General features: G+C 37.6%; 1 protein-coding gene across 1 annotated transcript in view; it reads left to right on the top strand.

The window, feature by feature from the left end:
* The first annotated feature begins 899 nt into the window (after nt 1-899).
* LOC107590841 (hepatocyte growth factor receptor-like) overlaps nt 900-13036 on the top strand; it is a 14452-nt gene continuing 2315 nt past the window's right edge. The window contains exons 1-8 of the mRNA XM_016279761.1: nt 900-1083; nt 1836-1976; nt 2395-2631; nt 7563-7643; nt 9121-9302; nt 9801-9910; nt 10099-10264; nt 10925-11061. Of these exons, the coding sequence (XP_016135247.1) occupies nt 1850-1976; nt 2395-2631; nt 7563-7643; nt 9121-9302; nt 9801-9910; nt 10099-10264; nt 10925-11061 (1040 nt within the window). The 5' untranslated portion in view covers nt 900-1083; nt 1836-1849. The remainder of the gene's footprint in view (nt 1084-1835; nt 1977-2394; nt 2632-7562; nt 7644-9120; nt 9303-9800; nt 9911-10098; nt 10265-10924; nt 11062-13036) is intronic.

Here is a 13036-nt window from a genome sequence, read left to right as displayed (position 1 = left end):
ACAAAATATATATTGTGTGTTGGAGTGGTCCAGACGCTACATTAGCAAAGGCCTCTGGGTTGCCAGATTAGCTCCTGAACACATATTCCTCTTTGAAATGATGATTAGTTTAATTTCCTCAAAGGTGTTCATATTGTAATTTTTATATATCAGGCTCCACCTGATAAGATGCCATCTTTGTATTTCCTTTCTGGTCACCATTAGCTCAACGAGCATTAAAAAATGTTTCTGTGCCCCATTCTGGCCCCAGACAGTCTGATATGATTGCAAAGATCCTTGAGCAACGATCAAGGAAACGTTGGCCTCAGCATAAAGTGCTTATCTGTCAGGGAGAGACGGACAGGGTGCGTGTGACACGATGCTCTAATCTGACCCCATCACAATACGATGTGGTAAAACTCATCTCAGTCCAAACTCAATAATACTGTACCACATAAGATAGACTCTATCTCTGATCCAATTTCCCCTCCTGCCTGCAGTGGATGTGTGTGTTTCATTTTGCCATGCTGCTTTATGACCAGTGAAGCCCTCTCTCTGATCATAAACGCTCCCTGAGGATGTTTCTAGATGGATTGTTGTGATGTTGGAGGTTCAAATGTAAACACTTCGCCGCGTATGAAATCTGAAGCAAATGTGCCACAGATGTGATGGCATTGAGATTCCCTGCTTGTAGTTTTGCATGTGTGCTTGCCTTTATCTGTGATCATATTTTCTTCTAATATTTCTGCCAATTATGCCAACAGATGCTAAAAAATTTTACTAAAAGAGGATGCTTAAAATTTTATATTTTGTATAATGTATGTATTATTTAAAATATTTGCCAAAATAATTATATAAAAAAATCTATATAATTGCAAAATTAGATGCTATTTGGCTATTTGGATATTTACTGAAAATAACAAAAGTAATTTGTGTATCCATTGTAGTGGAAGCAGGCCACATCATCTGTGATCCTAGGTCGAGTGTTATTGGCTCAAGACCAGGACTACAGGATACTGATCACAGGAGGAGTGTGTGTGTCCATCCTTCTACTGCTCCTGATCGCAGTCTTTGTTTGGATCAAAAGGAAGAAGCATATTGATGGTATGTGACTTTGCGTTTGCGTTTTCTTGTGCAGCCTTTAATGTATGTGTGCTTTATATAAACTATTAGCAGTCTTTGATGTCTCCGGCGGCTTTTCAAGTTAAATAAGCGACACTTTGCACACAGATGTTCCACATCATTTGTATAACTAAAGAGCATTTACATAAAAAAAATAAAATGAAATAAAATCCAAACTGGAAGACTTTATAAGTCAAATCAGTTTTGGATGTCTGCCCTACAAAAAAAAAATCTTGTTTTCCAGAAAGAAATCCTAAACCTAAAAATAAAAGTATATAAATTGACTTAATGCAAGTAAAAAAAAATAGAATTTATTTATTTATTTTGGCAACATTTTGTGCATAAATCTAACAAAAATATATATATTTTTTATTCTCTGAGAACAAGTTTGCAGTTTTAAATTGATCTTGCTTTAAGGATGTTTATGTATTTTTCTGAAAGAAGTAGACAACAACTTGTCAACAAAAATACAGATTAAGAAAATTATTATTTTATTTTTTTTGCAGTAATAGCATAGCTTGCTTTATGTTCAGGGGTCACTGTAGTGATTCCAGCATTGAAATTGCTGATGGTTGTTTAAATGAATTTGAATGGAATGAAAGAGTGAGATAAAGAAAGAGAGCTGTTTCTGGGTTGTTTGTGGGAGTTGAAGTCTGTGGTGGAGCGATCTGTCCCTTTTTTTCTCTCACCTGTCCTTAGTCTCTCTCTCACCCTCTGTCTCTCTCTGGTTGTAGATTTAGCTAAGGCTATGGTTTGGTATGACGGCCGGGCTCACATTCCGCACTTGGACATGTTGGCAAACGCGAGGAGTGTCAGTCCGACTAATGAAATGGTCTCTCACGAGTCGGTGGACTATAGAACCACTTTGCTTGAGGGTATGTTCTCACGCTTCGCTGCCTCTCGCTCAAAACACACCGCTGGTGGAGGTTTGCCTTCTCTGCTGATCTCAGACCAGCTTTACTCCTTTTTTCTGGATTGGGAAGACTGGTCTTAGATCATTGCTGACAGGCAGCTTTTTTCCAGTTCTCCAAACACATACGCTTTCTGACCTTACCCTCCGCTCTCTCTCTGAAGACATTGCATGCTCTCTTGCTTTGCCTCTGCCTCCTTTTTTTGTCTGAAAAGACGAAAAAAATCCCCTCTCATCTGTATAGCCGGGTTTAGAATTTCCTCAGCTCTTTGTAGTTGGTGTAATGACTCTGCCTCCCAGACTTTCCCTGCTTTGTTCAGGTGACCCCAGGCCTCAGAGAACAAGTCATTGACTTTTGACCTCTCAACCCTATTGCCTTGCAGACCAAAACTTGCCTCTGTCTCAGGCCGAGTCCTGCCGGCCTCATCTCTACGCTCATGCCCATGTGGATCTGTCCCCTATGCTCGGGCCGATAGAAGGGGACCTGGCATCTCCACTGTTGCCCTCTAATGCACTTATAGATCTGGGCAGCCTCCATCCAGAGCTGCTGAAGGAAGTGCAACACGTGGTCATCGCCCGGGAAGATCTGCTCCTACATGTGAATGAGATCATCGGGAGAGGTGAGGGGACACAGAAATCTGGTCATTGTCATGACATGCACTACCGTTCAAAGTTTTGCATTTGGTAAGATTTCATGTTTTTGAAAAAAGTATCTTTTGCTCACCAAGGCTGCATTTATTTGATCAAAAATATAATAAAAACAAAAATATTATAAAATATTATTACAAAACAATGGTTTTCTGTTTTAATATATTTTTTAAAAGTGTCAAAAATAGCGCGTTAATGCAGGCGATTCATTTTTTCAGTTTAACGCGTTAAAAATATTTAATGCTATTAATATTATTAATATAAATAATAATATATAATTATTATTATCATTATCAATTTTGAAAATAGTTGTGCTGCTTCATATTTTTGTGAATACCATGATACATTTTAGGGGATTCTAAAAAAAGTCAAAAGAACATCATTCATTTGAAATAAAAAAACATTTGTAACATTATAACTGTCTTTACTGTCACTTTTGATAAATGAAATGCATCCTTGCTGAATAAATTATTAAATTAAGTATTAATTATTATTTTAAAAAGAGAATCTTACTGAACCCAAACTGTTAAACAGTGTACTTTACAAAATAAAGGTGTTTGTGTATCTTAGCAAGCACCAGTATTACCATACTTTATTTGGAATAATTAATTTTAAAAAATCATACATAAAATGACTTTCACACATAAATACTATGGTTAATTTAAAATTCATCTAAAAATTCATGTTTTGTAGGGGTCTAATTAAAGATTGTCAGTGTGATACAAATGTACTGACATCTAAATGAAGAAAAAAGAAGAATGAAAATAATTAAATTCTTTTAACAAGGGTTTCTTAATACAAGGAAGACCTTATTAAGTTGCTTGGAATAGTGTTATAATTTTTATAGAAATAAAAATAAGCCAAAAAAAAATTATATATATATATATATATATATATATATATTAGTGGTGTCAAAAATAGCGCGTTAATGCAGGCGATTCATTTTTTCAGTTTAACGCGTTAAAAATATTTAATGCAATTAACGCAGGGGCGGGGCTAGGGTTGGCCACCCCACTCACAACTGCTGCTTCTGTCACTTTTTCTCTTTACAAGAAGTGCATTTATTCAGTCGCAGAACGACTGAGAACGGGAGACATTTCAGACACGCGCTCCACTTCACTTCAGTGCCAGGCAGTGTTGCCAAGTCCGCGGTTTTCCTGCGGAATTGGGCTACTTCAAAACTGTTGCCGCGGGTTGTTTTACATGTCTGCGGGTTGAAGCAACTCCATAATATTTATCCCCTGGAATGCAAAGTTTAGCAGCGGAACCCCGCCAAATACGTGTATTTTACCCCCCAGAAGGCAATTTTTAACTGGTGAGCCCCTCTAAACGCGATTGTGCTAGTTTTGGGCTAGTTTTGAGTAGCAATTGGGCGGGTTTTCTTGTGAAAACCTGGCAACCCTGGCGCCAGGCGCAAGTCAAACGAGCGTGGAAACGGTATTGTGCTCGCAGCGCGTGCTCTTCAATTGCATGCACAAAGGCGCCAGTGCGTGCTGTAGCCTGTAATCCTTTCATATCAAAGCGCGAAATAAACTACGTGCATGCAATGTCGTGGTCAGTTAAGTCATGAAGTTACCAAAAAGGCGATTAAAGCTGCCTTAAAACTGTGCATGCATGTTATATATTTTATATGAGTCACATTTAAGAACATGTCTGAAATGGTTTTCAAAACTGTCCTGGAGCAGCCCGGCACTGTCTTACTCATCTAACACACCCGATTTAACTAGTCAGCTCATTAATAGAGACTTTAAGACCTGAAGTGGATCAGAAAAGGTAAAAAGAGTTGAGAGAAAATATGATGCGTGTCAGATCCACGTCACGATCAGCAGTGGCAGCCCTTATATTAAATAACAGCCAAAACAACCAAATAACCAGCTGCTGTGATGTCTATTTATCAAAGGACAAAGAAAAAAAGAGGAAAAAATTACTTTTATAGCTTTAAGAAATAATCTATTTTTAATTTAAAATTTAGTGTTTAGTAACTTCAATTTCAATTTCTGTATATTTCTGCTGAAGGGCACAGGTAAATATGACATTTATTATAATGGGTTTATGTGAAGATTGTTTAAAGTTCACTTAAATTAGAAGTTATTAATATATATATATATATATATATATATATATATAATGTTTTTAATAGGGCTGCCCTCGACCAAGGATTTTTCTGGTCGACTAGTAGTCGTTCATTTTAAGCATTAGTCGACTAATCGCACTAATTAATAAACCATTTAAATCATTGTAATGAGCCTTTAATTGCCTGCATAGCCTAATAAGCGCTCAAGCGAATGCATAAAGCTTTCCAAAGCTCACCGGCAGAAGTAATGATTATTATGAATGTGTCAGGGAAAAACAGTAAGGAGACTGCATTAACATTTTAATAATTCCCTGATAAACAAGTTCTTTCTTTGTTTTCGGTTTAAGAGATGAAGTCGGCGACATTGACTCGTCATCTCCGCAGTAGTGGATGCGCCTGTGTGCATGTTTCATATGGATTACATAATCTGAGAATATTTGTTTTCCATTTGAATTGGTTCATTTGAAAGTAGGCATTTCTATAGATATATTTTTAATGTCTGTAAGGCAAATATACAGTATACATGGAGTTTCGCGCTCAAGTTCACAGACTGAGATGACAGAAAGCTCATCCTGTTTGCTTTCATTATTTTACAAAAGCGCGTTTTGTTGTTATTGTGAGTCCACACAAATAAACGTAGAGTCTTAACAAATTTGAAAGATGTATTTCTTTTATCTGTATGACCAAAATTTCGGAGTATTTTAAGAGCAAGCGAGCACACCGGCGCCTCCATCTGTCCTGCAGTGAGTGCTACTATTCAGCTTCCACACTTCAGTAGCGCACATTTTTCTAGGTTAACATTAGATGAAGCGGCCATGTAAAGTTGCTAATACTTACATATTTCAGATGATAAGCCATATTTGAGGTCGATGAATGATTGTCGAGCGTTTGGATGTCCTGCCCGATGTACTGTATTACTATAGACTAGCCGTTAACGATCTGTCCGTCACGGACTGCATGACTTCACCTGTGGATTTTTTTTTTTGCAACTAATAAAATTTTGGTCGACCAAGCCTCTTCTGGTTGACTAACGATTAGTTGACTATTAGGGGGCATCCCTAGTTTTTAACAAATTTTTCTGCCAAAAAAAGTAATGTGGTGCAACCACCATTAAGAAAAAAATAACGTAAGACAAGATATTATAGAGAGGTCAGCTGTCTCTGTGTCATTAGTGAGTCTCAGTTAAAAAACACACTATTTAAACCAGATTTTTCCTTTATCTTGGACACTTTTATTTGTCATTGATCCAAAAATCTAGTCTCTTTGTACTGTTACTGTAACTTGCAAACATATTTGGCAACAATGACTTGCCAAAAAACTGCATTACAAGAAATCCAATATCTCAAATGAGGGATTTAGCAGAGGGAATCAGTTTCAGACGTGGTTAAAGTTAACAGGTTAAACGGTGACAATCAGCCCGGCAGGTTGGACATTTGAACATTAAATTGCCCGTCTTCTCATTGTACTACAGAAGTGGGGGTGTGAACGTGTGTATCAGATTCACTGTCTCCAGTCCTCCCCAAACCCCTGCACAGTACTCCTAAAACCCACCACCCCTGTGGGAAAACCAAGTCCTGTGTGTGTGTGTGTATGCCTGTGTTTGTGCATGTGACACAATGCGATTTATAGAGCAAGAGGAAGAGGCTGTGCGTGTATGTGAGTATGTTAGGGTGCTCGGGGTGGCATGTGTGATGATTTGTTCCCGTGTTAAATTCCAGGCTCATTGTTGGGCCATCTAAGGGCTCCGTGCCGGTAATCTGACTCTACTGCCATCTGGGAAGACGTGATAGCAGAGCTGGAGAGAGATTACAGCACTCCACGCTCTATTATTTCAACACAACACCCCAACTCTCTCGTGCCCTCTTTTCTCCTTTCTCCATGCCCTCATTAGAGAGAATACCCTGCCCAGACACTTGTAATTGGTTAATCTTTTAGTTACACACCACGCTGCACTCCAGACGCCTTGTTTGAGTTCGTATTTCACTGTATTCTCACAATTATTTTTTATGGGTCTGTTTTGCACAGTCTCACTATTATTGTAGCTTATACATAGGGTCAGATTTCAATAAAGCACTAATTATTAAACTTTGCCATGCAACTCGTTGCACATTATTTGTGCGACAGACATGAATTACACTGTATCTCAAATCTTGGGGATTGGAAAGAAGAATTAGATTTCACATTTTTTAATTTTCAAACTATACAGTAGCAGTTTCCATAGTTTCAAAAGAAACTTTTTGAAAGAAGTCTCTTATGCTCACCAAGGCTGCATTTATTTGATCAAAAAGTTACAATATAGTGAATACAATATTACATTTTACACTTCAGAAATCATTTTAGTATGCTGATTTGCTGATCAAAATCATGAATATTTTTCAGGATTATTTTGATGAATGGAAAGAAAAAACAAACAACATTTATTTTAAATAGAAATATATTATAAATGTCTTTACTGTTCACATGTTATTAAATTGACAGTAGTGTATAACCAGCAATGCAAGTTTGAGTCTGGCTTGCGACATTTACAAAAAAGCAAATTTACAGTGGAAAATGGTACTGAATTGAACTTAAATGAACCTCATACATATGTCACTTCCTGTAATTAAAAAAGTATACTACTGTGTGAGACAGGGAGACTCAGAGGGAGAAAGTTTGAGAGCAACATATAAATTGTAGTCCCAGCACAATATATTCACACTACATTGTTTTTGCTTTTGGACTTGATGTGATGTGCAACTGCTATGCCCACACTCCGCTCTGGCATAAAGCACTTTGATAGATTGATGTGCTAATAATCTCTGCATCTTTTCCTGTCTTTGTGTACACCAGGGCACTTTGGCTGCGTGTTCCATGGAACCCTGCTCGAACCAGATGGCCAGAAGCAGCACTGTGCCGTCAAGTCCTTAAACCGTGAGTTTGACAACATGAGTGTTGAGGTGGTACAGTTGCAAGCATAGAGAGCCGAAGCTCTAAAATCTGACTGGATGAACCACATTCAATCATGTTCATGAGGGTTTTAGGCATTCGTGGTGCCTAACACCCCATAAAAATGGTAAAACTGCTATAACGTGGTATTTAGTGGCCCTATCTGCCTAAAAGTCATTGAAACTATTAAATCCTACAGAAAATGTTCAAATGCATTTAGGATCCCCTCTAGTCTACACAAAGTTATGAATCCATTCTGAACACAGTTTGACATCTCTTTACTGAAATATGACATATGACTGTTGAGGCTGTTTTAATAGGACCTTGTGATGAAGATGATGATGATGAATGCAGCCATATCGCATTAGAGATGCCTCTAATCATGTCATGTCACTGAGAGCTTTTAGATTTATGACTCAAGCTTTGTTTTCCTGTCTCAGTTTTCAACAGGAACTGTTGTTTAACTACTCTCAATGCATCATGTTTTACATAATCTTTTTGACAAAGGGCAGTTTTTTTGTGCATTTCAGTTTTTATTAATATTTTACATTAGTTTTTATTTTTATGTTTTCCATTTTAATTTTAATTTTAGTAAAAGTTGTCATTTTGTTGTATGTTTTTGACATTTTAATTTGATGTAGTTTTTGGCTTTTAAAAAATGTCTATATAGTTTTTATTCATTTAATTTCAGATTCAAGTTATTTTAGTACATCAAGGCAAAATAAATAAAACTAGCTTAAATAAAATATATATTAAAAAACTTCAATTTAATTTATTTCATTTTGTTTCTGTGGTTTTGGTAGACTATAATAACCCTGGTGCATTCATATATTAATCACAACAAAGAATCATAACATTTTTATGAATAAATAATCAATAAATAATGAAGAATTGATTGACTACTGTTGGGCTGTTCCCAGATCAGTGTTAATCTTTTGAGGATCCTAAGCTACTCTGACAACAGTCAGTGTAGCGTAGGATGCTTCATCGCTCAGGATCAGTCTACTGCAAGACATGTACACACAGACCTTTTCTTTTTTGTGTACCCATAAGCCTCTCTTTCTCTTAGTGAAAGGTTAAACATCTGTTTAATCTCCTCAAAATGTGAAAGCTCCACCAACAAGATTAAGGGAGGCGCAGCTAAAATGGCAGGACCAACAGAATCTCAGAGCTCAGCTAGTAACGGTGCGGTCATGTCACAGCTGATTAAGTCTCCGCTCCGAAACCTCCCGGCTGAAATATCAGGCTGTGTGTGATAAAACACTTGATAGTGTTGGGGATAATTTATAAGTCGTGGTGAATGGTTCACTGACAATTTGGCAGGTTTACTGCTCACTCAGAAAACGTATAGCAGGATAGATTTTAAAAGAGTCATTTTGCATGTGTAAATCTAAACTGGGGGTGATACCAAAAACCATTGTGGTGATCTTTGAACTTCTGTTATTGTGCATTTATGTGGCAGGAATCACCGATATAGAGGAGGTGTCCCAGTTCCTGAAAGAGGGCATCATCATGAAAGATTTCAGCCATCCTAATGTACTCTCTCTGCTGGGAATCTGCCTGCCCAGCGAAGGCTCGCCTCTCGTCGTGTTGCCGTACATGAAGCACGGAGATCTGCGCAACTTCATCAGAGATGAAGCTCACGTATGTGGTGGCAGCATCATAGGGCCAGATTTACTAACAGCTTGCACCAGCACAAACCATCTTTAGGCGTTAAAATAGTACTGTCAGGATTTACTAAAGATGCACAGTGAAGAATTAGCACTGAAAAGGCGTGGACACAGTTATTTTTGCCCCTGACCTTATTGAATATGCTAGTTTGCGCTGTACTTGGTATATTGCGTTGGTCGATATGTAAATGAGTTGTTGCGTCTGTGTTTTTTCATTTGCATATTGTCAATAAATCCCCCGCAGAGATTTCTGCGCCCATCGGAATTGTTTTGGAATTGTGCTCTGGTGCTAATTTGACCTGTTAAGTAAATCTGGCACTTAATGTCTTTCCATTCAACTTCAGTGACTATAGCTCCATAGCTAATAAAAACATAATAAAGATGATAAAAATGTAATTAAACAGGTGGCAGTGCCTTGTGTTGTTTTTATCGTTATTGTTTTTAAATGGAGTGCTTGTTTTCGTTCCCACAGAACCCCACAGTGAAGGACCTGATGGGTTTTGGGCTGCAGGTGGCTAAAGGAATGGAATATCTCGCCAGCAAGAAGTTTGTACACAGAGACCTTGCGGCCAGAAACTGCATGTGAGTTTTTCAACAAATTACCAACAGTGTTTTGAAGTATCGTACAGCATGTTTAGGGCACTTACTTCTTTGTTTAGGAGCACTCGTGCCCTAAATTAAATGTTTTAAGGGGCATGTGACTTGCATTAGGGTGTTTATATTCTTAAATGAATGACTTAGATCAAATATTTGTATTTTGTATCTTTCAGGTTGGATGAGAGCTACACAGTAAAGGTGGCTGATTTTGGCCTGGCCAGAGACGTGTATGATAAAGAATACTACAGCGTGCACAACAAGCACGGGGTCAAGCTGCCCGTCAAATGGATGGCATTAGAAAGTCTGCAGACACATAAATTCACCACCAAATCTGATGTGGTGAGTATCTCAATCACAATCTCAGTTTGTAGTGGCATTCTTAAAGGGATAGTTCACCCAAAAATGAAACGTCTCTCATTAATTACTCACCCTCATGTCATTCCAAACCCGTAAGACCTCTGTTCCCAAAAATCTGTTCTAAATCTGTTCTAAATCAAATCACAGTGCATCTATGATCCCCCAAAATGCTGACTATGTAGGTAGCTTACTGCAGTACAATGAAGTTTTACTTTGACATTTTAGTTTGGTCCAGTTCTTCTGATGGCAATATTTCAAAAGCTATCCAGTCTTTAAACAACTTGTGGTCTCTGGGTCACTTTGATAAGATTTGTGCAGAAATGTTTCTCTATCACACTGACTCATGCATGCACACACAAGTCAGGGCTCAAGGTGTGTCACGTCCTGTTTTCTAACCTACCTGCGTTTCAAATAAAATAGATGACTACTCGTGGCCACTTCAGGGGAAAATAATTTCTCAAAATTTCCCAAATACTGACCTAACTGTTCCCTTAAGTGGATTTATGAGTTCAGCTTTCCTGTGCTTTGTTTCCCTTTTTGTTGGCCTCCATCAAATGACAGTGTTGGAGCCACCCAAAGTTCACTTGTTTTGATAGGTGCTCACTTGCCCTCCTCATAACTCCTCATAATGTCTTCACGCAGTGGTCGTTCGGCGTGTTGCTGTGGGAACTCATGACCCGGGGCGCCCCGCCTTACTCCGATGTGAACTCCTTCGACATTACTATCTTCCTCCTGCAAGGACGAAGACTGTTACAGCCAGAGTTCTGCCCAGACGCACTGTAAGTGCACACACACACCCTCATGACACACACTTGGTCCTTCATTATGACCACAGTACGGCACTCCAAAGGGGGAGTGCATCAACACAAGCGTAAAACAGAGAGCCATTGTTAACCACCCGCAGATTCAGTCGAGCAGTAGTAGTTCATCAAAACTCTTGGCCAACTCAGCTCTGCATGACTACCTGAGCTCGGCACACATCGACTCCCCACCCTGCCTGCATGATATGAGTCAACCTCCAAACATTCTTCACACGCTGCCGTCTAATATCCAGCCGCGGATCTGAATAGAGATATGTGAGTCATCACTCCCTTCCTTCATGGACGGCACAAAGAGCCAGTCCTCCCAGGTCTTCGTGCCTCTGCTCAGCAGACTATTGCAGGACAAACAATGGAAAGTCATCCTGAAATGCAATGAAAGATTGCACCAAAGGTTATAAATTTCAAGGCAAAGGTGTCTTGAACTGCCAAAGCAAACAGCCGGGATGGAAAGTGGAGAAGTAGAATGACTTACACTACACTTGTGATTCTTAGCTCAAAATGAATCAAAATTAACTGATAAATAAATAGAAATATTTAAAACTACACTAATGTTCAAAAGTTTGGGGTCAGTAAGTTTTTTTTTTTTATTAGTTTTTTTTTTATAAATATAATATTTTATATATATGTAAAATTAAATTAAAATAATTTTTATATAAAATAAATACTTTTATGTAGCAAGGAAGCATTAAATTGATCAAAAGTGAATAGTAAATAATTTAGTGTTGTTACAAAATTACAACAACAAAAAAAATGTTTTCCACAAAAATATGAAGCAGCACAACATTAATAATAACAAATGTTTCTTCAGGACCAAATCAGAATATTAGAATGATTCTGAAGGATCTTGTGATTCTGAAGACTGAACGGCTGCTGAAAATTCAGCTTTGCATCACAGGAATAAATTACATTTTAAAATATATTAAAGAAGAAAACAGGTATGTTACATTGTAGTAATATTTCACGATATTACTGTTTTTACTGTATTTTTGATCAAATAAATGCAGCCTTGGTGAGCATAAGAGACTTCTTTCAAAAATATAAAAAAATCTCTGCTGACTTCAGACTTTTGAACAATATTGTTTTTATTTCGTTTAAAAATAAAGCTAAATGTACCAGTAAAATGAAAAAAATCTAATTGCCAAATAAAGACATTTAAAAACTATTTAATTCATGTTTAAAATATTAGTTAAATGTAACGATGAAAGAATATATATATTTAACTCATTTTTAAATGCACCTTTTAAATTGAAACAAAGAGAATTCTGTTTATATTAATGCAGGGTGGGTCTTCATTATATCTAGTGGGATTTGATTAGATTGTGCAAAGTGGGCTGTAACATTATTAATGATGTTTGCTAATTGTATAAATGAACCCCTAATGTTAAAGTATTTTGCTTCTATTAATGCCATGAACATTAAATAATTAATGCCATTTGAAAACTTTTTTTGCTTAGAAAAATGTGTGCAGATGAATCCTGCACAATAAGGCCAAGAACTTTTATTAAAGGGGTCATATGATCCTTTTTTAAAGATCATTATTTTGTGTATTTGGTGTAACAGAATATGTTGACATGCTTTAATGTTCAAAAAACACATTATTTTTCAAATACTGTACATTATTGTAGCTCCTCTATCCCCCGCCTCTCTCAAACACTTCGTTCCTCTTCAGGAACTCGAGCTGCGTCGAGAACACTAGGGGAACGCCTTCAGTGACCCACGCTCTGAATCACATGTGAAATCAGTCCAATAGCTGAGCGGTACGTCACGGCGGATGACGTCATGAACGGGAAGCTATAAAAGCACGTGCGGCGGAGCCAGCGTCAGCTTTCTGTCATTCAGCGAAGCGCTCTGTGTGTGTCAGTCATATTTATTGTTGTCTGTCAAAAGTCTATAAGCTCCAGCTATGTCTAAGCTCATGCAAGGACAAAGCATT

The sequence above is a fragment of the Sinocyclocheilus grahami genome, unplaced genomic scaffold, assembly GCF_001515645.1.
Source record: "Sinocyclocheilus grahami isolate Dianchi unplaced genomic scaffold, SAMN03320097.WGS_v1.1 scaffold133.1, whole genome shotgun sequence".
Classification (NCBI taxonomy): Eukaryota; Metazoa; Chordata; class Actinopteri; order Cypriniformes; family Cyprinidae; genus Sinocyclocheilus; species Sinocyclocheilus grahami.
This window is presented reverse-complemented; position numbering and strand designations above follow the sequence as displayed.